At 41.7% G+C, this 24,912-nt stretch overlaps 1 protein-coding gene across 3 annotated transcripts in view; it reads left to right on the top strand.

Moving 5' to 3' along the window:
• Positions 1 to 24,912, top strand: part of LOC145355861 (lysine-specific demethylase 2B-like) — a 173,091-nt gene that overhangs the window by 41,703 nt on the left and 106,476 nt on the right. For all 3 annotated transcript variants that reach the window (XM_080208294.1, XM_080208295.1, XM_080208293.1), the window contains exon 5: positions 11,478 to 11,656. In XM_080208294.1, the coding sequence (XP_080064420.1) occupies positions 11,478 to 11,656 (179 nt within the window). The remainder of the gene's footprint in view (positions 1 to 11,477; positions 11,657 to 24,912) is intronic.

Raw genomic sequence — 24,912 nt, 5'->3', positions numbered from 1 at the left:
TTGATGCATAGTTCTTAAAAATAAATAAGCTGCTTCATGCTGTACGTTGCCCTCTGTAAAGTTGGCAACTGCTTACCTCAGTCCAATGCTGGCATTGGACTGGGGTAAGCACAATAAGAAGTCTTTGGTTGAAGTGTGTATTCTGACAAGTTGACAGTGGACTTCCCTGCTTCTTACTCTGTAAAGTTGGCAGCTGTGCATACAGGGCAAATGCAGCCTTGAAAGTATTATGGAATGCTAGTATATTTCTTGGTGCCCAGTGTTAGCTAGGCCTGAAGCTTTGCTGTACAGCTAGAATCTGTCCACCCCAACCTCCCCATCTTCATTTGAGAAAATGTGCTCAACCTGCACAACCTTATTTGTTCTGTTTGACAAGTTTAGATTTCAAAATCAGTTGATCTCCAAGACTGTTCCTACTGCATTCACTGTTGCCAAAATCCTCCTCATGCCGTTTTAATTTACAGAAAATATTTACAATGCATCTTCCCAAGCTCCAAACTCCAGCTCACCTAAAATGATGATGACTGCATCCTCCTAATTCCTAATCCTGCCGAATTTTTCTATCCCTTAGCCCACCAGTAATAAATTACTTAATTTTGAATCCCTGCAGGGTCTTGCTCTCCTCTGCTACTGCAACTGTCTATGGGCCATTGTCTCTGCTTTTACTCATGGCTCTTCTAGTTCTGGAATATTGTCCATTCCTTTTTTCCTGTCTATGATGTACAGCAGAAACTCCTTCCATGTAGGTTCTCGGGCTTTGAAATTCCCTTCCTAAGTTGCTCTGCCTTGATGCGTCATTTCTCCCTGTTTTTAAAAACATCCTTAACATCTACACCTTCCTCTTCCAATTAATTGTGATCCCTCCTCTCCATTGTGCAGTACTTTGTTGGCTAAATACAGGATGTTGTGTGTAAATTCTCATCAGTTTCCTGTCAAACTTGGAAATTCTCCCTAAAGTTTCCTGCCTCTCACCTTGTTTTCCCTCTTCAAGTAAAACCTACTTCTTCGACTAAGCTTTTAACTGTCTGCTCTGATATCTCCTTATATGGCTCAATGTTGTATTTTATAATGCATCTGTGAAGCATCTTGCATGCTTTATTCTGTTAAAGCACTTACATTAATATAAGTTGCTGTTGTATTTTCATGAGACCAGGAAAAATTAGTTTGGCTTTGCAGCTTGGTTAATGGCCAGGCATCCTTGTATATTTGAATATCCTATGAAGACAGGATGGACTTAAGCTGTGGAACTGTGACCTGTAATGAATACAGGACCGAAACAACAAATATTTCCTTTGAATAAACTCGTGTTCAAGTCTCTCATGCTTTCACTTCCTCTTCCTGTCCTCTGGACCCTGCTAAGAAATATTTTCTGAAGATTTGCTTTTCAAGTTAATGCAGAGTTCCCACTGCTAATAAAGCATTCCTCACATACATTATCTCTCCACCCGGAGATAGAACTAGTTTAACAGGGAAATGTCTCCTTATCCAACATCATAGGAAACATTTGCTGACCTGGAGCTGTATATTATTCAGTGTAGTGCTGATTCCCTGCTTTATGCACTTTTTTTTTTGCTTAACAGCTAGCTGAGAAAAACGTGACTTCTAGAATTTTAGTGTTGACAGTTTTCATGTTAAATCCATATCATTGAATGTGGTAACAATTTATGTGGATCAGGTTTCCTGATTAGTTCAGAACAGCTAACCTTCTCTTGGATCAGATATCCTAGCTATAATTAAATTTTGCATTTGGATTTCACATTTATTTTGTGAATTATCTATGGAGTTTCTTTAACATATGTTTCCATGCATTTGGGAGAGATTCAAATGACTAAATATTTACACTTAAATTTCTTCATAGTGAAGAAATAGCCTCAATAAGCAATGCAGTCATCCAGGAAGTACTTTTTACTTGTCCTGCAGAAGCATTTGTTGCAAGTTAATGAAATCTGAAAATTTTAAAAGTGTTTGAGTTTTTTTTTACTTTTAATGATACATTTTTGTATATTAGAACATAGAATCCCTAAAGTGCAGAATAAGGCCATTCAGTTCATTGAGTCTGCACCAACCACAATCCCACCCCAACCCTATTCCCGCAACCCCATATATTTACCCTGCTAATCTCTCTGACATTTGGGTCAATTTAGCATGGCCAATCAACCTAACCCATATATCTTTGGACTGTGGGAGGAAACTGGACCACGTAGACAGTGACTTAAGGCCAGAATGGAACCCGAATCCCTGCTGCTGTGAGGCAGCAGTGCTAACCACTGTGCCATCGTGCTGTCCAATATGGTCTGTGGGAAATGTGACCATTTAATGTGGGTCTCATGCTCAATGGGAACCAATTACAAGCTTAAAATTGCCTGGTTGCCTGGTGTCATGCAGATGGGTAAGGGTCATGGTCGCATTCATTGCTGTGATCCACAATGTTTGTTCCAATGGGATTTAAGCAATTCAAAATAGTTGGCTTCAAATTAAAATATCAGCCCAGTTTTGGTGAGTCTCTTCCTCTTCTGCCACCCTCGCGCCTCCACCCAGATCCTTCCAGCAGCAATCTGATAGATTTCCAACAGGATCATTCTTTGTCACCATCAGCTACTGTTAGGCCTGACCAGACTATCTTTGAGCACATTTATCTGAAGCTAAATGGTTGTTCCGCAGCACTGACTACCCTCCAGCTCATCTTCCATTTTTCTTCATTTCATATGCTCTAACTTCCTTTTAAGGCTGTTGACTTTGCATGTTATAGAGGCTGTGAGATGTGCTAATGACTCTGGAAATACCTTGCTCCATAAGCAAGCAGAAAAAATGTCTGACCTTTGCTCGGTGTAAAGTTTAAAGTTTATTCAGGATCATAGAAATCCTGCAATGCAGAAGGAAGCCATTTGGCCCCTTGAGCCTGCACTGACGAAGATCCCACCCAGGCTCTACCCCTGTAACCCCACATATGTACCCTGCTAGTCCCCCTGACACTGACAGACCAGTTTAGCATGACCAGTTCCCTAACCCACACACCTTTGGGCGTTTTGGGAAACCGGAACACATGGAGGAAAACAGAGAATTTGTAGACTCTGCACAGACAGTGACCCAAGCTGGGAATTGAACCTGGGTCCCAGGTGCTGTGAGGCAGCAATGCTAACCACTGCCACCGTGTCAATCCCAGTCCACGGAATATTTGCATACTACAGACTTTGGAAGAGATAAACAATAGAAGTTGAGTGAATCATGAAGTCATCTGTGTAAGTGTTTTGGACATACAGGAGAGAAGGCAAAAAGTAGCAGGTTAATAATCTGTGTTCTTTAGTTGAAGACTAAAGACTGTTGTAGAGAAACAAAGCAATGATTAAATTAATTTTGAGAAGTGTGCAAAAGGAGTAAGAAGAATTATTGTGTGTAATGTTCAAAAGTTGTTCAAAGTAAAAATTATGGAAGTTTCTGAGAATCTATTCTCTCAACAATGGAACTTCATATAATGCAGAAAAAGTTATTTTAAAATGTGTTGAAAAAGTCTTCTGTTCAAGGTGTGTAGATTTGTGATTATTTTAAAAATACATCTACAAACTTAGACTAATTAAACCGGTTAACATATTTCTTTTTATGGGATTTAGTCTTGTATTGGGCATTGAAACGGTTAAGTGGTTTAGCAGCTTTATGTACCACACCCTTGGCAATAACATAGCTTTGGGCCTCAGTTTCGACTGGTGTTCAGGCTCAGTCTTCATAAAATCAGAAGAAATGAGTGGTTTGGCTGTTTGCTCCACCAAGATGTGCCAGTACTTATGGTTGATCTGATTGTGGCCTTAACTCCGCTTTCCTTCCAACTGTTCTTAACTTTTGATTCCCTTGACTCAGCCTTGTTTATATTCATTGACCCAGTCTCTACTACTCCCTAGGGAAGATAATCCCAAAGACTACTGATCCTCTGAAAGATGAAATTCATAGAAACTGGAAGCAGGAGTACGCCATTCGATCCTTCAAGCCTGCTCTGCCGTCCGTTTTGATCATGGCTGATCGTTGATAATGGACTTCAGGAACTTCCCCAATATTAATGTTAAGCTCACTGGCCTATTGTTTGTTGTTTTCTCTCTACTTCCCTTTTTGAATAGCAGACTTATATTGGCTACCCTCCGATCTGTAGGAACTATTCTAGAGTCGATTTTTGGAAAATAACTACCAATGGATTTATTTTTTCCAGAGGCACTTCCTTAATTACTCTGGGATGAGCATTATCAGGCCCTGGGGACTTATCTGCCTTCAATCCCATCAATTTCCCTAAAACCATTTCTCTACTAATGTTGATTTCCTTCAGCTCCTCACTAAAACATGTTTCTCTCAGCACTGCTGATACATTATTCATGTCTTCTTTCGTGGAGACTGAAATTTAATTCCTCAGCCATTTCTTTATACCCTGTTATGAATTCTCCAGTTTCTGACGAAGGGCCTACATTTGTTTTTGTCAATTTTTTCTCTTTAGAAACATATAAAAATTTTTACAGTCAGTTTTTATGTTCTCCACTAGCTTACTTTTGTATTCTATTTCTCCCTTCTTAATCAATTCCTTGGTCCTCTGCTGAATTTTAAACTGCGTCCAATCCTCAGGCCTAAAGCTTTTTCTCGCCAATTTGTATGCTTCTTCCTTGAATCTGCTACTATCTCTAATTTCCTTTCTCATCTCTGTCTTAAATGGGAGACACCCTAGATTTTAAACTGGGTATCTAGTTCTTGACTTCTTCAGGTAGGGATACATTATCTCAGCACCCACCCTGTCAAGCTCTCACAAAATCTTATGGTTCAATAAGATCACCTCTCATTCTTCCAAATTCCAGTAAATGTTGGCATACATATGAATCAGGAGGAGATCCCTCAAACCTGCTCCTCCATTCAACAAGATCATAGCTGATCTAATTTTAACTTCAACTTCACATCCCTGCCTACCCCCAGTAGTGGTTAGCGCTGTTGCTTCCCAGCGTCCGGGACCCAAGTTAGATTCCCAGCTTGGGTCACTGTCTGTGCCGAGTCTGCATGTTCTCCATGTGTCTGTGTGGCTTTCCTCTGGGTACTCTGGTTTCCTCCCACAGTCCGAAAGACGTACATTGTTAAATTCTCCCTCAGTGTACCCAAGTACACAGAGTGTGGCAACTCGGGGATTTTCACAGTAACTTCATTGCAGTGTTAATGTAAGTCTGCACATGACATTAATAAATAAATTTCTAAACAATAACCTTTCACCCATTTGCTTATCAAGAATCCATCTACTTCTTCCTTAAAGATATTCAAAGACTCTCTGCTCCAACCATCTTTTGAGGAAGAGAATTCCAAAGTGTCTCAACCCTCTGGAAGAAATTTCCTTTCCCTCTGTCTTAAATGGGAGAGACCCTAAATGGACATACCTTTTTTTTTAAACAGTAATGCCTGGTTCTAGATTTTCCCACAAAAGGAAAAATCCTTTCCATTTCCACCTTGTCAGGACTCCACAGGATCTTGTATGCTTCAATCATGTCGTCTGTTACTCTTCTAAACAAAGTAAGCAGCCTCATAACACCAGTTGGACTTTAACCTGGTGTTGTGAGAGTTCTTACTGTGTTTACCCCAGTCCAACGCCAGCATCTCCACATCACTCTTCTAAACTCCAGTGGATAGAGAAAATAATCATGAATTACACCATTTTACAGCATGGAAACAGGCCTTTTGGCCCAACAATGATCAGTACTAGGATCTCAACTCTAAATAAGTAATTTGGATGAAGGGGGTAGTGGTGCGGTCACTAAATGTGCTGATGACACAAAGATGGTGAAAAGAATAAATCGTGAAGAGGACTTAAGGATATAGATAGTTTAGATGAGCAGGCAAAAATCTGGAAGATGGTGTGTAATGTGGAAAAATGTGAAGTTTTCCATTTTGGCAGAATGAGTCAACAAAGGCATGCAATCTAAATAGTGAGAGATTACAGAGTTCTGTGATGTGGAGGGATCGGGGTGTCCTAGTACATGAATCACAAAAGGTTAGTATGCGGGTGCAGCAAACATCTAGCAAAGCTATTAGAATGTTATTATTTATTGAAAGAGGAATTGACTACAAGAGGAGGGAGGTAATGCTTCAGTTTTTTAGGCTACTGGTGAGACTACACCTGGAGTACTGTATTCAGTGCTGGTTCAGATCTGGACACCTAGAAACTTGCTTGACCAGGGATTCTATGATTTCCGCTTCATCCCCATTGATGTAGACAGCGACATGTCCTTTACAGTGCTTCCTGAAGTTGATGACGTTGAGGGAGGGATTACTGTCTTCGCGCTGTTTCACCAGTTTCAGTGGGCACCGCCCATCACGACGTGCTAATTTTTTGGTGCATCGGGTTGGGGGAGGCATGTGTCGGCCATCTTGCGGGATTTGTGCATGCGTTCCTGACACATGCGTGTCTCCCACCTCCGGAGAGCAGGTGCAGTCAAGACCGTGCTGGAAACTGGTGGGAAGACCAGGTAAATGATTTTAATCCATTTGTAATGTAAATTAAATGTGAGTATTGGGTCTGGGATTGAATTATCCAGGCCCGATAGCATCTCCCACCCTGCCAGGAGTATTTCACTCCAGCAGGGTTTAGAGTCACTCCCCACTTCTGGGGAACTAGCGGGACACTCTGCTGGAGAGAAGGAGGGCACTTGGGATATGCCCCCTTCCCCAGAGGTTGGGTGGTGGGTGTGATGCCCCTGGGCATGGGTACTCTGGCAGTGGTAGCCTGTGCCCCATGGGGCAATGCTAGGGGGTCGGGGCGTATTGTAGGCACAGCTTGTGGATGATAGGTGGGGGTGGTGGGTCCAGTTGTCACTCTGCATTGCGATTGATCGGGGCTGGAGGGGAGACCAGCGATCTGGGTAGGGGGCAGCCTGTCTCCTCTGGGTAGGGGGGAGGGCCATCACTGCTGGAGGGGGGTTGCTGGAGAGCAGAGTGCTCAGTTTGGATGGGTTGGAAGGTGGGGGTTGGGGCCAGCCCGGGATTGCTTGTGGGGCCATGATCGGGCCATTTGTGGGGGGGGGGGGGGGGGGGGGGGGGTGTTAGAAGGGCAGCACTGCGAGTGCCTCAGGCTGGCCAGTGATTGAGCTGGCCAGCAAATGGGAGTCTGACAGTTTGGGGCCACCGTGTGTGCACAACGTTCCGGAACTGTCAGACTCTGGCGTGAATAGCCCACCACCACCACCACCACTCCCGCCCTCCCCTCCCTCCCCCCGAGAATGTAATGATGTTCACGATTGTGATCTCTGCATTGCACAGAGTGTGGGAGATTCGATTCTGAACTCCCACTGAAAAAACAATTGTGAGTTACACCATTTGCCCCGCTAATTCAGCACTTAGAATTTTTGGGGGGGAATCTCACACACACACACCCCATATCTGTTTCCTGTACTCCATCTCATTGTCCAGGATCACACGTGACGAATTGTCATTTAGATAAGGTGCTGGATGATGGCCAGGGGAGTGAAACCATAGCCTATGAGTCAACATCTTCAAGCAATGTTTCATTTTTTAAGAAAGTAAAATAGAAGTTCAGTGTAACTTAAATTGTTTAAACCTGGGTTATCTAATCCATGGCTAATTATTTGCAATCCTGTTTTTTTTTACCAAGGGTCCCTTTATCATTGATTTCTAGCCTAAGTTGTGTGTGATGTTTTTGGGTAGGTGCCACAGCTTCTGAACTATTGCATCTTCATTCTTAAGAAGTTTTAAACATCTGCACTTCTTCCAAAATAGGCATTATAATAGAAGGAAGAGTCCTCCCATTTTTCTTCAGACATGCCATGATTTGTACCTTCGTTTTGCTGAAGCAATAATATTTCATGGAGGCGCTTTCGTCGCATGCATTTGATTCCGTATACGGTCTGTTATTTGTGTCCTGTCTTTAGGCTCGTTCAGAGAATTTGTACACTAGTGGAACTGGAAATATTTATTCCTGCCTCACTGCTTTGGAATTGCTTCAATGCCGGCCACTGTAGGGACTAGCTGCCATGAAGCTGCAACTTGTAGTTATTGCCAGTGACACAAGACCTGTGATGGGGGCCGTGGGGCAGTTGTATCTGATTGCACATAGAACAGCAGCTTTGGAGTAAGTCCAAACCTGTGAGAAAGCATACAACTTGTTATACCAACATTAAACTATGCTTTCCTTTTACTATTCAAATTTAACGTTATCCGTGCCAAAATACACCAAGTCAGGGCATACGTCGATCACCTATTTATTTCTTAGTTGTTTGAGAAAATAGCATTTGAGAATTACAATGGAAATTGAATAGTTATAACCTAGTTAAAACTATATTCTATAAGCCTAATATTCTGATATTTTGATTTGAAAAAACATTTGGTGTTTTGTTTTGCAGTTTAGTTTTACTATAACCTTGAAGTTGATCTGAGAGTAAATTTCCAGTTGATCGTTGACCTCTTGTGGCCAATTTTAAAACTACAATGCTTCCTCTTTTTCACCTGCAGTCACGAGCTTAGAGTGTGCCCTGAATGCCACAGTGATCAGCATCCATTTTAAAACAAAGTTTCGAACTTGAGCTCTGATTACAATAAGGGAGCTCTTGAGTAAGTGGTAACTGAATTAGCGTAAACAGAATGTCTGTATAAAATTGGGGTTTCCCCTTGGTGTAGTCCGTAACTGGTAGATTAGTGACTTATCACTGGTGAACAGGCCCAACTATTTTACTTGTTTTTCAACTGCAGTGATGTTATCTTGTGTGATTTTTAAATACCCGCTTTAAGTACAACGGATGCAATTAGCCCTCTGTTCTCCACCTAGAAACTAAATTAATTCCAAAATATATGACACACAACTGTGTGCAGCTCTGGTCGCCACATTATAGGAAGGACGTGTTTGCACTGGAAGGGGTGCAGAGGAGATTCACCAGGATGCTGCCTGGGTTAGAACATTTAAGTTATGAAGGGAGGTTGGGTAGGTTTGGGTTCTTTTTGTTGGAAGACTGAGGAGTGACCTGATCGAGGTGTATAACTTTATGAGGGATGTGGACAGAGTGGATAAGGAGCAGCTGTTCTCCGTAGTTGAAGGAGGTTTGGGGGGATTTGAGGAAAAACTTTTATACCCAGAGAGTGGTGATGGCCTTGGATGTGCTGCTTGAGAGGGCGGTAGAGGTGGGCTGCTTCACATCCTTTAAGAAGTACCTGGATGAGCACTTGGCACATCATAACATTCAGGGCCATGGGCCAAGTGTTGGCAGATAGGTGGGAGCTCAGGTGTTTCTAATGTGTTGGTGCAGACTCGATGGGCCGAAGGGCATCTTCTGCGCTGTATGATTCTACAACTACAGCCACACAAAGTAAGCAAAAAGTATTTATAATAGCAAATGCTTGATCTCAATACAACTGCACAGGAGAATAGTCTCCAAAACAGAAAGCTGTTTTCTGTCTGATATGATTTCCAAAGCCTGAATATAAGGATTACAATTTTCTTTTAATCTTTAGGAAGTGGTCTGCCTGTTTCTATCTTACTACCTAGCTGCCTCTGCCTTGTCTGTGGATGTATCTTTGTCTATCACTTGTACATTTTACATTCACACTTGCCTTTCTGTGTATTTTCCTGCCTACCATGTTTAGTAGGCAGTGCAAACAACAAGAGCCTTTACTGAACTGTAATAAATGTCTGTTTCATAATACGCCACAATGCCATAATGAATTCAAGAGTTATTTGCAGTTGTGAATAAAAAGTAAAAACCTGCAGATGAAGGATTGAAATGCCGAAAACATACAGCAGAATTGTCAACATCCTGACAAGGAATTCACACCATAAGCGATAATTAATTTTTCCTCTATAGGCTGAGCATTTCCATTTTTTTTTGTTTTATTTTACCCCTACAATTCGCAGTAGTCGTGGGAGCAGTTATTAATCAGTAATTGTACACATAAAACCTCAGGCTGCTTAATTGGGTGCATTGTGTTGACCCTGGGCAGAACTACGGTCTCCTATAAAGCCAAGGTCAAAGGTGCAGTCCTGTGAGGGTAAAAAAAACAAGTTAAATGACTGCTTCTGCAACTTTAGCAGCGACAAGGAAAGTCTTATTTCTAAAATTCTGTCTTCAAATGGATAATTATGGAGCTGAGAAGAATGATTGCAACTGGAGTTTGTAAATTGGCTAATTTTTAAAGTTTGATTTTGTTAGGTGTGGTAGTTACACTCTACCTCTCTGTGGGCATCAGTTTTTTTCCTAAGATTTGGCATTTTCAAGTTAAGCATTTTCTTAAACTGCTGAACCCAGACAACGAATATGCAACATTCTCAGAATATTGCTTCCTGCTCCCCTGTCTGAATCATTACTACAAGTAGCAACTCAGAAAATATGGCTCAATGGGAACTCATTTCCAATAATAATGCTATTATCACATCCTCAGAAATGAAATTGTCAGAAACTAGTCATAAAAGGTGAGATTTGACCTGATTAGAGAAAAGACATTGTTTAGATCAGCAAATAACTTTGCATGGATCACTAACTTAGTATTTACTGAGATGTACACATCATTATAGGAGATAATGAATAAAGACACTGAGTTTGCTGACCCATAAGGCAATGTAAAAATTTCTCAGGAAAAATAATTCGTTACATTGGTCCAAGTATTCACTATTTTGTACTAGCTGCTGCTTTTAGTTTTGCAATCTCACTTAAAAAGAACAGTTTTGTTGTGCATATTGTAAGTTACCTTCTGCTTTAACTTGCTGATCGCACAAAGATACGCTTGTGCAAAGTGCTGTCATACTCAAGGCACACTGTTCTTTCTGCAGTACTTTAACTCAGTTTATAGGACATACTTAGCAATTTGCACAAGTTTGGAAGCAACAGCAGACTCTACTTTCTTGGTTTTTGAATCAAGACCCAGTTCACTTGACGGCTTGAGGTGTAAGGATGATCTGAATTTGATCTCCTGCTTTGTTGGTCTCAAACAAGGCAGTGGTTGGGATTAGAGTGGCTGAAGTCAGCCAAGGCTTCAATCTTTGATTGTTGAATTTCATGAGCACTATCTACCAAGACTTGTAAATGGCCACTTGGACAAGCTCCCTAAGAAATGAATGACTAATACTTTTGGATCACTGGCCAGTAGTTTCAACAACACCTGAAGAGTGTAAGATACTTAATTTAATCCCTTATGGAAGCCATTTTGTGTTTTTCCTTAATTAAGGGGCCAGGTTTAAAAAAAGTGTGATTGGAAGTGAATGAATGGATGTGAACATTACAACTCATTATGAATTTCAATGTGCTTCACAAAAATAGCACCTGCTATTGTTTGTATTACTATGCGATACGTTTATACTATATTGGCGCAGACTTGGTGAGCTAAAGTGCCTGTTACGTATTGTATTGGAGGTTCTTTGTTCTTTAATTCCATTATATTTTTGGTTCCGTGAAGCTGATATATATGGTGTACAAAAATCAGACTGTAAATTGAAGCTGACAAGAATTGTTTTACTTTTTGTGATTCAGGGAGTCGTCGTATTGTGGATGTTATGGATGTTAGTACACAGAAAGGGATTGAGATGAGCATGTCACAATGGGTGAAATACTACGAAACGCCAGAGGTGGAAAGAGAGAAGCTCTATAATGTTATAAGCCTGGAATTCAGTCATACCAAACTTGAGAGCCTGGTCAAACGACCAAATGTGGTAAGAAAATTACATTCACAAGTATGTTTGTTTTTTACAGGTGTAGTAACTATGCACGGCAGATGATCGATGTTTGATTGTTCTAACTAACTAATGGCCTCATTTGTTATATTAGAGGAGTAACTTCTCTTATGGGGTTGTAACATATTTCTGTGTCTTAATTTTTTTTTGTACAGTCCTTAATTTCTGTGTACTAATGTAAAAACTGTGGTTTAAAAAGAAGCCCATGGAGGAAAATTAAGTCTTCAAATCGAAGTACTTCACTTGCAATATTTCAAAATTAAGGCATAATTTTAGCTGCAGGTAACTATTCCAAGTTGCTACATTTTCTTAAAATTAATACATGTTAGCATTCCAAACAATTTCTGTATTGACTCTTTTTGTTAACAATTTAAAAATATATATCTGGCCGTTTACCTCACTTCTGATTTAAAAAGATGTTCATCCCTTGTTGATGATAATACTAATACCAAAGAGGTTTAAATTGAGAGTGCAGGTTGTATAAACTTGTCTTGTATTCCCCTAAGGACAGAAGATTGAATGATTTGGTCAAGATGTTCAACAGGATAGATCCAGAGAAACAATTTCTTCTTGAGGAGAAAGAAGCATCTTAAAATTAGAGCTAGGCCATTTAGGAGGGAAATCAGGTAGCATTTTTTTATGTAGAAGCCTGGAATTCTCTTCGTCCTAAAAGCTGTAGATACTGCAAAACTAGAAGATTATAGTAGATAGAATTTTGCTTGGTCATGGTATCAAGAGATATTGATCCAAGGCAAAGTGAATGGAATTAAAACAATCATGATTGAACTGGAAGCGTTGAGTGGCTTACTTCAGTTTCTATGTTCCTGAGATTGCCAGGAGAAGTTGCCATTTCTAGGCAGCATACTTTGGTAAATTATGAGCTCATACATGGTGATGCATGAATGAACGCTCGTGTTTGAGTGGCTTTATTTGTGTAGCACTGTCCCAAAAGGGCTAAGATAAACATCTTGAGTACAATTTTTTATTAAAAACAAAACATTCATGTTTTGTCTGTCTCCTTCTTCTTCATTCCTGTTGTATTTTTAATTCCATAATTTTACTTTGGCTTAAGGGCTGGAAATATTTTATAATCAAAAAGCATGTGTTGGATAAGTGATGAATAATGACTGGGACCCCAGGAGAATTTCTCTGTTCAACTTGTGCTGTGGGATCTTTTACATTCACCTAAACAAGCAGTCTAGGTCTAGATTTAACCTCTCTTCCAAAAGATGATAGGTTGATTGGCCATGCTAAATTGATCTTAGTATCAGGGGAATTAGCGGGGTGATTGTGTAGGGTTGTGAGAATAGGGCAGGGTGTGATGTGCAGATTTTGATGTACTGTGGGGATTCTATTCTATGATACATTCAACAATGTAGCACACCATCCAGTATTGCACTGCAGTATTGATAAGAGCTGGAGAGGGGCTTAAAAACATAATGTTTGGCTCCAAGGTGCGTATGGTAACATTGGGCAAAACTGGCATCCTGTGGGTTTTATTTATTTATGGAAAAGAGACATTTTCCCATTTTTGATTGAAAGGGGAATTTTATTGCTTAATTTTTGGCTCCTGTGATGGATTAACTTTGAATATTTATTTTCCTTTCGGACCAAGTTTTTTATTAAAAATGGGTTTTCTTCCTCCATTCTCCAGTGAATTTATCCATTGAGTAATTGAACCAGGTGACAAGTTTAGGCTTTTCTTGGAATTTATTTTGAGTGGAGAGCTTTATTTTTTACCAACAGAGATTCCTGGAATGCCCCTGAAACTTAATTAGCATCCTTCAGATTAAAGTAGTTTTGAATGCTGTGACAGTTAAAAATTCTGAACCCCCAACACTTTTGAATGTGAATATCAACATGTCACACAACCCACTTTTTGATTTGATCCAGGTTTACAGAGAAATATAGAAACTCAAAATACTGTCATAAGATAGTGGTTTTAAATACAAGTTATTGGTGCCATTCATGTTGTTCATGAAGCAGACGGGTTGTAAAATCAAAGACTTGCATTACTCTATATGACAGCCCAAGAGGAGATTTGTAAATAAATAAATTTCTTGTAAAATCTACTGACAATATGTGTTCTTAAAGTATTGCTGGCTGACAACATTAACCACAAAAGGCAGGGACAGAACAATGGTGCAATATTGAATTTTTAAAAAATCCCAAATATGCACATTACTGAAACATGGTTCCCCATGCACTGAGGTAAATTTGACCCTCAAGATTTCTCCCAACCAAAACTGGTGAGTGCCCGTTTTCTTCAACAAAATCATAGGCACATGTGACTTTGAAATATGTAATTACTGAGCACAATTTTATTAATGGCAACGATATAAAAAAAGCATTATCCCATTTGCCAATTTATGCCAAATTTCATCCCCTTTCAAAAAAAAACCGAAAATGTCTTTTTTTTTGGTTCACGTGGGCTGTTTTAGTAAACACCAAGGTGCCTTACTGGCTGCAACAATATAAATATTTTACATGAGTTTGCACATCCCAAAATTCTTCCCACTCTGATTTAGGATTTGTCCATCAACTAAGAGTGGTCTTTTCTAAATCTCCAATTCCATGAAGTATAAGCTGGACAAACCAGCAAGCCATACATAAACACACACACACAAAATTGAGATGCCTGGAGCTTGAGAGACAGATTGCCTGGACTTGCAGACATCACTGGTCTTCCACCACCTTCAAGCATATCAGTGAAAAAGTGTATTCAACTAGACGATAGCTTCCACACTCTGTGGGTCAATAAACTTCTGGGTGTGTGACAAAGCAACACAGATCAGGATTATCAGTGGCCTGCTCCTTGATTTGTGCAGTGCTAGTTGATCTCAACTCGAACGGTAATGAGACCACTACAGTACTGCAGGAGGCAAAAAGATTCAACAAGGTTTTCTCTATCAATCACATGACTGTGACGGTTAAAGCAAAGTGCATGTCTGTTGATATCAGTGAGTGTGGAATGGGCCTGACGGTAATAGCAGCAACAGGAAAATAGACCTGCAATCCTCACCAAGATCACAGTGAAATGAGTGGTCACTTTTGAAATGAAGTAACCGCAGGCCGCAAGCAACTGTGCCTTGTACAAGTTATACCTTCAAATGGTGGGGGGAAGATGAGGAAGGAAAAAATATGAATATCATGTAAATTATTCAAGAAGGTATAACTTATATGAGACACAGTCTGTTTTGCAGAGGTGGTCATATTTGGATAGATAGGCAGTGTGTAGAGGGGTGGAGGTGCTCAGTAACTTCATGTAAATTAGGGAAATATTGCCTTTACTTTTTTTTTCCCCTGCCTTTTGTGGTTAAAGCTGTCAGCTAACGATTATTTAAGAACATTCCAAGGTACTTCCCAAAAAGTGAAAAAAGAAATGAATAAGAGCTTGTAAGAGATTGTTAGAATTTATAAGGGATTGAAGGCACCAGTGAGGGAACAACTCAGAAAAGCTGAAAGATTGGTTGAAAATAAAGGTTTCAAGAAGCTTTTTAAGGTTTAGGGAAAAGAGAGGCAGGGTGTTTTAGAAGCACCGAGTTTTACAGTGCACTGAATGGCTGGAACAATTTCCACTGACAGTGGACAAGAATTTGCAAGTTTTAGTTGGGGCATATAGAATTATAAGGACTACGCCTTTGGCTTAATGTTAGCATTTCTGCCTCCTGAGTAATGGATTCCATTCCCATTCACGACCCTGGAGAGTGGAGATTAGAATTTGCTCCCAGTGCTGGGTTGACACCCTGCTGGGCTCTCACATGATGTAGCGTGTCTGCTAGCTCAGAATGTCAGAAGGGATCAGCATCAGTGAGTGGAGTCAGGCATGCTAGCTCTGAATACAGGGTTGGTATTGAGCGGCCAACACAGGAAGTTTGTCTTCCTCCCATCCCTGCACCCCCCTCCATTGTAATGGGTAAATGGTTCACTTTTGTCTTAATTGCAGCCCACCATAGAGAAGGTAATTTGAATTTAAAATCATTAAGCAAGGAAACGGGGAAACACCTGATCCTCCTAAAATGCCAATTTTTACTTTAAACAAATTCCTTGACTTGTGAAGAACGAGGATCAACATTACACAACTGGTATCCAATAAAGTTCTCACCTAAATATTGTTTGCTTTGCTCGGATGGCACAGTGGTTAGCAATGCTGCCTTGCAGCGCCAGGGACCTGGGTTCGATTCCCAGCTTGGGTCACTGTCTGTGCGGAGTTTGCACTTTCTCCCTGTGTCTGTGTGGGTTTCCTCCAGGTACGCCTGTTTCCTCCCACAGTCCAAAAGATGTGCTGGTTCGGTGCATTGGCCATGCTAAATTTTCCCTCAGTGTACCTGAACAGGCGCCGGAATGTGGCGACTAGGGGATTTTCACAATAACTGCATTACAGTGTTAATTGAAGCTTACTTGTGACACTAATAAATAAACTTTAAAATGCATTTCTAGATTTTTTGTTTCTCATTTTCAACCAGTAAATTTCCATGCGCTGTTCCTTCACTTAACACTTAGTTCTTTTAGCACGTGGTTGTTTATTTAGTGTCTTCATTTCTGGCTCCTGGTGCTGATTTTAAAGTTCCTCCTTATCTATCCTGCAAGGATGCCTTCAATTTTAAATCAACAGTGGGAGCTTGGATTGAAGTCAAGGCTTGTGGGGGCAGTCTGTCAAATAAATATCACAGTACTGACGCAGCAGCTGAAAGCTATGACTGATGAGAACATACTGGTATGACACAGTTGGATTTACTGTCTTTGGTGACATTGATTCAGTAGAAGGAAAGAAGCCAGCCAGGAGAAACCTCTGAGGGAAGGGTATGATCCATGTATAAGATGCCTACCCATATTTTTGGCCTCAAATAATGTCACATACAACTAGTGTCGCATGTGAATATTTGTGGAAACTTGCAATTTTGTTGAAACGAATTGTTTAAAGTTTATTCATCAGTGTCACAAGTAGCTTATATTAACACTGCAACTAAATTACTGTGGAGACCGCCTAGTCGCCATACCCCAGCGCCTGTTCGGGTACACTGAGGGAGAATTTAACGTGACCAATGCCCCGAATCAGCACGTCTTTCAGACTGTGGGAGGAAACTGGAGCACCTGGAGGAAACCCACACAGACACTGGGAGAATGTGCAGGCTCCACATGTGACCCAAGCTGGGAATCAAACCTGGGTCCCTGGCACTGGGGCAGCAGTACTAACCACTGTGCCACCATGCCACCTTAGGAAACTAGGAGGTAACTTTTTTATTAGGATTATGTTCAACTATTCCTGAAATTTCCACGTCTTCCTTTTTTAATTGCACTGAGACTAAAATAATTTCAATTAAAAATACTTGAAATCATTCTTGTTGCTACAGTTACAAATATATGGTTTGTCACAAAGCTATTGCAAATCTCTACTTCAGTGGTTGACACCAATTTATAAATGTTCCAAAATAAGCTCCATGTTTCACTTCAAAATATAGCTGCTGCAAATCCTGAAGTAATGACCTTAGAATTAAATGCTTGCATTCATGTACAATGCAGATTTTATGAATAAGTAATGTATTTTAGCTGTATTACGCAACTGAATGCATTATAGGTAGTGAAAAATTGAAACCTAAATATTGATTTACAATAAAATTACAGGATTATTAATTTGTGTGGCTTCAATCTTCTAATTCAGTGATCAATCAAACTACGAATGTAAAACACCCAGTAACAGCCAAGATTAATCATTCATGTTCCATTATTGGGATGAAATAAATAGGATGTCTGAGGGGAAAAAACCGTGCTTGTTGATACTGCATTTAAGTCATGTGTAAGAGCATGCAGAGAAATGGGTACTATTGCTCATTTAAAATGGATACACGCATATAAGGATATAAAAGATGAATGTTAGCAACATAGTTCAGTCTTAAAGGTGGCACAGTGGTTAGCACTGCTGCCTCACGGCGCCAAGGGCCCAGGTTCGATTCCAACTACAGGTGGGTGTGGAGTTCACACATTCTGTCTGTGTCTGTGTGGGTTCTCTCCGGTGCTCCTGTTTTCCCCCAGACTCCAAAGATGTGCAGGTTATGTCGAATGGCCATGCTAAATTGCCCCTTTGTGCCCGGGAGATTAGCAGGGTAAATATGACTGGTTATGGGAATAGGGCCTACTTGGGACTGTGGTCGGTGCAGACTCGATGTTGCACAGTAAGGCAGTGGTTAGCACTGCTGCCTCACAGCACCAGGGCCTGGGTTTGATTCCTGACTTGGGTCACTGTCAGTGTGGAGTCTGCACATTCTCTCCGTGTCTGTGTGGCATTCCTCCAGCTGCTCCAGTTTGTCCCACATTCTGAAAGATGTGCTGGTTTAGGTGCACTGATCTAAACGGGTGCCAGACTATGGCGACTAGGGAAATTTCACAGTAACTTCATTGCAGTGTCAATGTAAGCTGTAATTGTGACAAATAAATAGAAACCTTAAACTTGAACAATGGGTCAAATGGCCTCCGTCTGCACTGTAGGGATTCTATGAAAATTTTCAGTTTTTCTGTTAGTTCAGGGTAATTTTTTGCTTGTGCAACTTCAGGTACCTGTGTTACTTCACTGTAAACTGAGATAACCTTTTGGTTTCATGTTTTCTTATTTTGTCATTGTCTCCCAGGCCTCCTGCTTTTTTTTTTGTTCCATTAGCGACGAAGGAGACCAGTTTTATGGGGATAGACAGCTGGCAATTTCTGACCCAAGTATCCATTATTTGTATGCAAACTGAGACGCGTTCACATGTTGAAACCCTGGCTGTCTTTGTTTGTTGCCTCTGTGGCCCACGGGCAATGTGGTGCCACGCAACTATTCATTCCGTGATTAGCAACCTTAGCACAGACTAAGGGTGGCACCCACAACATTATAATGCAAGTGTTTTGATATCTTAATGGGCAGTGTCTTTACCCGGGATCCATCAGAGGAGTGCCCTGAGCTACTTGAATGAGTCAAATCCAGCATCTTGAGGGCTAGAATGAGCTTTGATTCCAGCCTTTTTTGCTCTAAAACAACATTAAGCCAAGTAGCAAGACTTAACACGATTCTCCCAGGCATGAGACAATTAAGGTGGCTCCTGGCTTTTGCTTGACATTAAGTGAGTTTCTGTTCCATATCTGTTGCCCCTTGTTAAACAATACCTTCCACTGATCAGTGTTTGTAGATTTCTTGACATTGTCGTTGACATTATCTTTGGTTAGCTTTACCATGAACCTTTGGTTGCAATACTGTGACCAATTGTCTGGCAATGGGGATCACATTTCGGGGAGGAAAATCCACAAACCTCTCATCTGTGTTTTACCATGCGCTGGTATTTCAGCTGGAGCTTCATTTGAACCAAAAAAATACCTTTTTTGGCACCTGATCCTCTAACAGGATGCACTAGGGCACACATGCCCAAAACAGAACTACTTGTGGGTCAGCAGCACATTCCTAGAAATCTTGGGATCCCTACAATGCAGAAGGAAGCCAGTTGGCCCATCGAGCCTGCACCAACAACAATCCCACCCAGACCCTATCCTCGTAACCACACACGTGTCCGCTAATCCTTCTAACCTACGCATCCTGGGACACTAAGGGGCAATTTAGCACGGCTAATCAACCTAACCCGCACATCTTTGGACTGTGGGAGGAAGCTGGAACACCCGGAGGAAACCAACACAGATACGGGGAGGACGTGCAATCTCCACACAGACAGTGACCCAAGCTGAGAATTGAATCCAGATCCCTGGAGCTGTGAGGCAGCAGTGCTAAGCATTGTGCCACCATACCGCCTGTAATTCACCCTGCCATTCTTGAGCACAATTCCAAACAGGTGGTGATGCAACTGACAGTTGTGAAATGGTGTGTTTTGTGCCCTGCTGACGTAAGACAATTACCATTTGTGTTATTTAGAGATTTTAGCAGAAGCCAACAACATTATTCTGTCCTAGCTGCCTAAACCTTTCAGCGCTGAGCTTTTTTGCTCCAACTTGTGTGTCCTGCAGCAGGCATCTCTGGTTTCATCACAGTTACAAACCTTGATATCTAGTGGAAATGTTCAGTGGAAAATTATTTATTGGAATCTGGCTTTGTTAAACTTGGCAGATAATTTATCATCATGAATGTTAAAGTGCTGGATTTCACGTTATGCCTCGAGTTATTATAAGCACCCAATCGTACTTTTGAATTTTAATTCTGTGGTCTAACTTTCTTGCCTTGACTTGTGTCTGCCTGCTGATACAGATTGCTGAGCTTGAACAAATGATTTGTTGTATGTGGTTAAGGGCCTTAACATGGGGCAAGTAGTGCTGCTTACTGTTATCTCCAACTTTGAAGTTTAGTCACTATTGTGATTATGGAATAAAATGTCTTCATTGACTGTGAAGTGCTTTGGGATACCATCAGGTCTGGATAGCAGCTCTAGAAACATAAGTTCTTTTTCTTTAGTTCTGTGTCATCTCATGGTGGTCAATACTGTGGTGAGCCTGATTATTGGAAATGCCTTGGATATTTCACAACTCATTGTGTTTTCCTTCATCTCACTTGATTCATAGTGTACAGTGGCTCCATGGGAATTTCCGCCTTTCTCACTCAGCCAGTTCATCTGCGGCCCTAGAGAATGAATCACAGCCAAGCCCAATTATTAGCAGCATAGTGACCGGAAATCAGAATCCAAACCAACTTCCATAGTTCAGTGTCGTACATGGGTAGAGTGGGAACTAAGAATGGAATAACATTCAGCCTTGAACTTCGAGATGATGATGACTGCAAGAAGGTATTGAAGACAATGGTGCTTGAAGATGAATATCACTTTTCCCAAAAACTCTGTCATTAAAACAAACTACAGTAAGAAGTCTCACAACACCAGGTTAAAGTCCAGCAGGTTTGTTGGACTTTAACCTGGTGTTGTGAGACTTCTTACTGTGCTTACCCCAGTCCAATGCATCATTAAAATGAACTCCGTTGCAAAGTACGTACTGGAGAAACAATTCTAATGTTCATCATGGGGAGTACTTGTGCTGAGTACAAACAAGACATCAGTGCAATACCATCAGGATAATCTCCCTGCTTGATGAGCAATTCTCCCAAGGCCAGATAATGTCTGCCTGAGATCAAAGGGTCACAGGTGTTTTGTCCAGCCAGCTTTGCCACATATGTGCCTTTGATGTGAGATTGTGGGAGATTTAATGTAACAATGGATCCAGATGGGAGCTCGTTGGTGGTGGTTATATTGTTGACCTTTAAGTGCAGGACCTTGCATCACATCTCTTAGCCATTGATACCTGAGACTTGGAGACTGCTGAATGCAAAAAATATTTTCCAAAGTGAGAAGTATGGATGATGATTGAACACCCGTGCCACCGTTTTGCATTCAAAATTCTGTAATTAATCTTACTGCTTTGTCTCAGTACAGCCCCGACATCTACAGCACTGGTGACAGTTGTCCAGTCGGCTAGTTTGCGATGCTAAGAGCACAGGTTCAATTCCCATACCGGTTGAGATTATTCGTGAAGGCCCTGCCTTCTCAACTTTGCCCCTCACCTGAGGTGTTCCTCAGGTTAAATCACCACCAGCCAGCTTTCCCCCATCAAAGGGGAGAGCAGCCTATGGTTATCTAGGACTGTGTTGACTTTACTTTTATCTTACTGACTGTTGCCCTGTTGTCTGAGATGACTTCGGTCATACTCTGGTGACCCATAGCCTGGAATGTCCTGGCCTGCTAAGGGTGTCCAGTTCTGGGACATGTGCATCCTCCTCAGCCTGAGTTCTGTTGACATGTTTGGACCCAGGTCTGTGGAGTGATCATCAGATTGTGAACCTGAGCTTACTTAGAACCAGGTCTCACCAAGGTGCATGTATCTGCACTGGTGGAGGATGCAAGTGAATGCAGTGATGGGTCTTTATCAGACAATTGGTGTGGCTCCTCGTCTGAAGTGGTCTGAAGGCTGGAAGACATCTTTGGTTTTTTTTCATTGCTGGTACTTGGAGCAAGAGAAGAAAGAATTAGCGATTGACTAGGCAGGCTCCTACATTGTACATTACTCATATTCATTGTCCGCACACAGCCAATGCATTTTGGATACAGCCTCACTGGTTTGTTGGAGGAGGCCAATCGCACCTTCCTGCATGATCAATCCCCATCCCCTCCAGCCAGCTTTGTGGCATGTTCCTCAACTCCAGGATCTACCCTCTGGTCTGGGCTGTCTCCCTTGTGGGAAATCTTGTCCTGCTCAAAGACAGATGGATTGACGATGAGCACTATGAATGAAAGAACAGTTCAGAAGCATGTGTGTCTGTTGTGCCTGCTAAGCCCTCCCCAGAAAAGGGTTAAGATGCTGATTTTGCAGGATCTTTCATGTGATACTGATCATAAAGTGGCTGACAGATATTTAATGCTGATGTCCATTATGACATCCCTATAGGCTTAACTGCCTGATGTCCATATAAATGTGAGAATTGGAGTGAGGAGAAATTTAACCGCTGATGGAGTGGGGCAGACCATTTATCCTCTTTCAGAACTGTAGGACAGTTCTTTATTTTCCACAGGTGCTGACCTCTCCAGCGACCTCTTTCCAAGGTGACGCGATCAGGTGAGAGGGCCTCCTGCCCCCACCCTGGGGAAACACGACCTCCTGCCTTTCCTGAACGGCATTGAGGAGAATCCCCAGAGAGGCCTCACTTGAACCGTGGTGCTGACATTTCACCTTTTTAGGTGCCATGGATTACTTGTCTGATGGACCACTTGCGCTGCAGTGAGTGAATGTCTGTGCAGGTGCTGTTTAAATATGGTATCAGGACCTTCGACCCCAAAAGGTACCTCCTGCTCACCTTGCCACAAGATTTGACAAGCTCCTCACTGATGCGTAATTAAGGAGCTGAAAAGCAGAAGATCACGTGGGCTCCTCTGACCTGTCCAGGGGGGAATCAGGCTGACTTCTCTGTCTGCCACTGCACTTTGACTCCAGAATGGAAAATTCTGCCCTTCACAAATTTTGGGTTTAAAAATCAAATACATTATGCATGTTTATCTGACTCTATTTACAACAGAACGCAAAACAAAATTGTGTGTTTTGCCCATGCAGGTCTCTCATACAATAGTATTGTTTGTTCTTGAAAAGGTACATATATGCTAATTAAACAGCCCCTTGAAAATTGAAAGTGGGGATCATGATGTGTGAATAAACAGCATCTGTTGATTGCAATGTTGGCATCACGAGACCTTCATCTGTTGGGCTTCCTGCTGGTTACAATGATTGCTGCGTGCAGACATGCTGTTTTTTGGCTACATATACGATTGTGTACAAAATCATAACTCCTTAGCTCCACTTAAAGAAGAGGTTCATTGTGACTGAAGCAGGAGCTGGAATTTAGGAAGGATGTGACTCTGACCTGGGAAATGGTGAAGAATAGCACAAGATGGGAAGGCATGGCCTCTCTGGTTTTGGACACTGCATTGGAGGTCTTGATGGAGGAGGGAAAGGAGTGGAGATGCCCTGTGTCCACATGGGAACAGGAGGTCCTCCAAATACACTGTTGAAAGACCATGGAAGGTCAGTACCTGTAGTTAAGCCCTGAGGAGCTGGAGGTAATACCATTAGAATAAGTTCAGTGAGCTCAGATGATTAGTCGAGGTCCGTGAATGAATCTTCAAATACCTTATCCAACCAATTGCACCACTAACTCAATTCCACAATCCCATCAGTTATCTGATAACAATCAGTATAATCAACTTTTACCAGCTTTATGTGGCCTCTGCTCATTCTTCCAATCATGCTGGATTCCAAACAGATGATCTGCCAATGCACCCATGTTTGGGAACAGAAACTTTGAAATCAACTGAAGTCCTTCAGCGCTGACCGCACCACTTCCTATATTTTTTTTCAAGTTTAAAAAACTATAGAGAATGTGAAACAACTTGAAAAATTGTACCAACAGCCAGAAGAAATCAACAAAAAAACGTTTTTTTAAAAATGTGGTTGGGGAAGAGGAGAACTGCTTCATGCCACTTAATGTTGCAGTTGTATAGAACGTTGGTTAGACCTCATTTAGAGTACTGCATCCAGTTCTGGTCGCCGTACTACCGGAAGGACGTGGAGGCCTTGGAAAGAGTGCAGAGGAGGTTTACCAGGAAGCTGCCTGGTATGGAGAGTCTTAGCTATGAGGAGAGATTGGGCAAACTGAGGTTGTTCTCCCTGGAAAGATGGAGAATGAGGGGAGACCTAATAGAGGTGTATAAGATTATGAAGGATATAGATAGAGTGAACAGTGGGAAGCCTTTTTCCCAGGTTGGATGTGAAAATCATGAGGGGTCACGGGCTCAAGGCGAGAGGGGTGAAGTATAACTCAGATGTTAGAGGGATGTTTTTTTACACAGAGGGATGTGGGGGCCTGGAATGCACTGCCAAGTAGGGTGGTGGAGGCAGACACGCCAGGGTTGTTTAAGACTTACCTAGATAGGCACATGAGCAGACTGGAGATGGAGGGATACAAAAGAATGTTCTAGTTGAAGATCAAGAGTCTCAAGACTTTCCTGGGAATTAATAGATTCCTATTGGCCATGCAACAAATTTTAAGGCTCACCTGTCTCTCACGTTGGAGCTATTGGAGATGTTCCGTTAATGCCTGTATAGCCTGTTATATGTTTTTTGATGTCTCCTTTTTACATCCACAGGCGATTCGGTCCACCTTGTTGGCCAACAAGGGGCATACACTCGGTGGGTCGTGCGAGGGCTGCTCTTGGATGTTGCTTTGAGAGTTGCCTAGTGCTTCACATCCGTTAGTGTACGCTTAAACTGGACCAGTTGACGGGCAACATGACAGCTCAGTGACTATCACTGTCTGCTGTGCAGTTACAGGGAATCGGGTCAGATCTCCGGCTTGGGTCAATGTCTGTGGAAGTTTGCACATTCTCCCCGTGCTTGCATGGGTTTTCTCCGGGTGCTCAGGTTTCCTCCCACACCCCAAAAATGTGCTTTTAGTCTGATTGCTGTCAATAAATTGTCCCTAAATTGGATCTCCCTTAATCTGGCGCGCATATAATTCCCTAAATTTGCACCCCTTTATTGTGGAGTCCACTAGAGGTAGACAAAAGTCATAGGTAGAAGAAAGACTTGAATAAGGCACTCACTGAGTGTTAAAATGGCGGCACGGGCTTGTAGGGCTGAAGGGCCTGTTCCTGTGCTGTGCTGTTCTTTGTTCTTAACACAAAGTCATCTGTGTGAGGTAAAGACAGGGTGCAACCTGGAACTTGGAA

Source organism: Carcharhinus amblyrhynchos, chromosome 20 (genome assembly GCF_965287045.1).
Source record: "Carcharhinus amblyrhynchos chromosome 20, sCarAmb.v2.hapA, whole genome shotgun sequence".
Classification (NCBI taxonomy): Eukaryota; Metazoa; Chordata; class Chondrichthyes; order Carcharhiniformes; family Carcharhinidae; genus Carcharhinus; species Carcharhinus amblyrhynchos.
Note: the sequence above shows the minus strand (reverse complement) of the source record. Positions and strands in the feature narration are given on the sequence as shown.